The sequence below is a fragment of the Colobus angolensis genome, unplaced genomic scaffold (assembly GCF_000951035.1).
Source record: "Colobus angolensis palliatus isolate OR3802 unplaced genomic scaffold, Cang.pa_1.0 Scaffold149, whole genome shotgun sequence".
NCBI lineage: Eukaryota > Metazoa > Chordata > Mammalia > Primates > Cercopithecidae > Colobus > Colobus angolensis.
Window position 1 is genome coordinate 2,978,016 of NW_012114588.1, and position 2,210 is coordinate 2,980,225.

The following is a 2,210-nucleotide window of genomic DNA, read 5'->3' on the forward strand; positions in this document are numbered from 1 at the left end:
GACCAGGCCCAGGCAGCCGGGCCTGAACGGGCTGCGCGGCGCGGCCGCGAACGGGGGCTGGGGTCGCCATCGATGTGCAGGGGTCGGAGCCCAGACTTTGGGGGACATTTTAAAGCACAGCGTGGGAAGGGGAGGCTGCAGGCGCGCTGGCAGACTTGGGGCTGGAGGAGCCCAGCCGCGGGGCTGGAGGTGGGGGTAGGGAGATAGGAAGGGCCCTTCCCTGTCGCCCACCCTCTTGCCACTCCCAGCTAGGCAGGAGGTCATGTCCTCTGAGATCCTGAGAAGGTCGCTGCAGCCCTTTGGACCTCCGGGGGAGGCAGTGATAATTAGCCTCCTCCTCCCATCATGTTCCGAGGATGGGAGAAAGGATGGTGACGGCACTGGAGGCCTGGGGTGCTCTGCCGGGCTGCGCAGTATATCCCCATTAAAGACTGTCTGGCTTACTGAAAAAGGCTGGCCCTGGAATCAAAGAAGATCCCGGCTCCTTCCCCCTCTGCCCTTATTTTTGACCTTGGGCAGTGCCTTCCACGTTTGTTGTGAGAAGCCAGAGAAAAAAATCAGAGCTCACCTTTTATTAAAGTACCTGATGTGCCCTAAGCTCCTTGGACCGCCCCAGTGACCCCTGGAGGTAAGGTACCCATTTACAGAGAAGGAAATTGAGGCTGGGAGAGGCACCATGACTCTCCCGAATAAATGGCAGAGCAGGGATGAGGCCTGCAGCATAGCTTTTCAACAGCCACAGGAGGGTGTCCAGAAGCCACAGCCATGGCTGTGGGGAACATCAACGAGCTGCCGGAGAACATCCTGCTGGAGCTGTTCACGCACGTGCCCGCCCGCCAGCTGCTGCTGAACTGCCGCCTGGTCTGCAGCCTCTGGCGGGACCTCATCGACCTGGTGACCCTCTGGAAGCGCAAGTGCCTGCGAGAGGGCTTCATCACCGAGGACTGGGACCAGCCCGTGGCCGACTGGAAGATCTTCTACTTCCTACGAAGCCTGCACAGGAACCTCCTGCACAACCCGTGCGCTGAAGGTGGGGTACAGGCCGGGTCTGACATGCCTCCAGTATACACAGTTGTGACACCAGGAACATGTATTGAGCACTTAGTATGAGCCGGGTGCTTTGGATGTTAACACCTTTACTCCTCTCACAGTAACCCGAAGAGGTAGCTACTGATAGTACACACATTTTTCAGACGGGCAAACTGAGGCCAAGAGTGGTGTTTCTTATTGTTACTCTACTCTTTTTTTCTTTTTTTTTTTTGAGACAGAGTTTCACTCTGTCACCCAGGCTGGAATACAGTGGCGCAATCTTGGCTCACTGTAACCTCCACCTCCCAGGTTCAGCCTCCCAAATAGCTGGGATTACAGGCATGCGCCACCATACCTGGCTAATTTTTTTTTTTTGGATGGAGTCTCGCTCTGTTGCCCAAGCTGTAGTGCAATGGTGTGATCCTGGCTCACTGCAACCTCCACCTCCCGGGTTCAAGGGATTCTCCTGCCTCAGCCTCCTGAGTAGCTGGGACTACAGGTGGGATTACAGGTGCCTGCCACCATGCTCAGCTAATTTTTTGTATTTTTAATAGAGACATGGTTTCACCATGTTGGCCAGGCTTGTGTTAAACTCCTGGCCTCAAGTGATCCGCCTGCCTTGGCCTCCCAAAGTGCTGGGATTACACGCATGAGCCACCACGCCTGGCCTCTTATTCTACTCATAAGATTATTTCCCCAGTGACCTTTCCTAGGAAAGGGAATGTTGGCCAACTGAGACTAATTCTGCTTAAGACACAAGGCCAGGAAGTCAGAGCCATGTTTTGTTGGCCTAGTTTCTAGGCTCCAGGGTTGGGTCTACTGACGTGGTCCCAGAGGGCCAAAGGGGTTTTGCTTGTGGAAGAATGGGAGATCCGGTCTTCTTCCCAGTATGTTACAACAACAGGTAAAGCAAGGTTTCTACTGATCCTTGCTTGCTGTGTTGTTGGGTAGACACTGGGATGGCATGGGAACCTCGTTTTCCACAATTTGACCAAATTCTGGAGCAAAATAGTAATAAAACAACTCCTCCAAGCTGTCCATGAGCCAAATCTGGCTGGGGCATTAAGAATTGTTTTTACGTTTTTATTTATTTATTTATTTATTTATTTACTTACTTATTTATTTATTTTTTGAGACAGAGTTTCACTCTTGTTGCCCAGGCTGGAGTGCAATGGCACGAT

At 52.9% G+C, this 2,210-nt stretch overlaps 1 protein-coding gene across 2 annotated transcripts in view; it reads left to right on the top strand.

The window, feature by feature from the left end:
- Positions 1–6: 6 nt before the first annotated feature.
- The window catches only part of FBXO44 (F-box protein 44), a 7,892-nt gene continuing 5,688 nt past the window's right edge, over positions 7–2,210 (top strand). For both annotated transcript variants that reach the window (XM_011935813.1, XM_011935814.1), the window contains exons 1-2: positions 7–628; positions 737–1,030. In XM_011935813.1, coding sequence (XP_011791203.1) covers positions 766–1,030 — 265 coding nt within the window. In that variant the 5' untranslated portion in view covers positions 7–628; positions 737–765. The remainder of the gene's footprint in view (positions 629–736; positions 1,031–2,210) is intronic.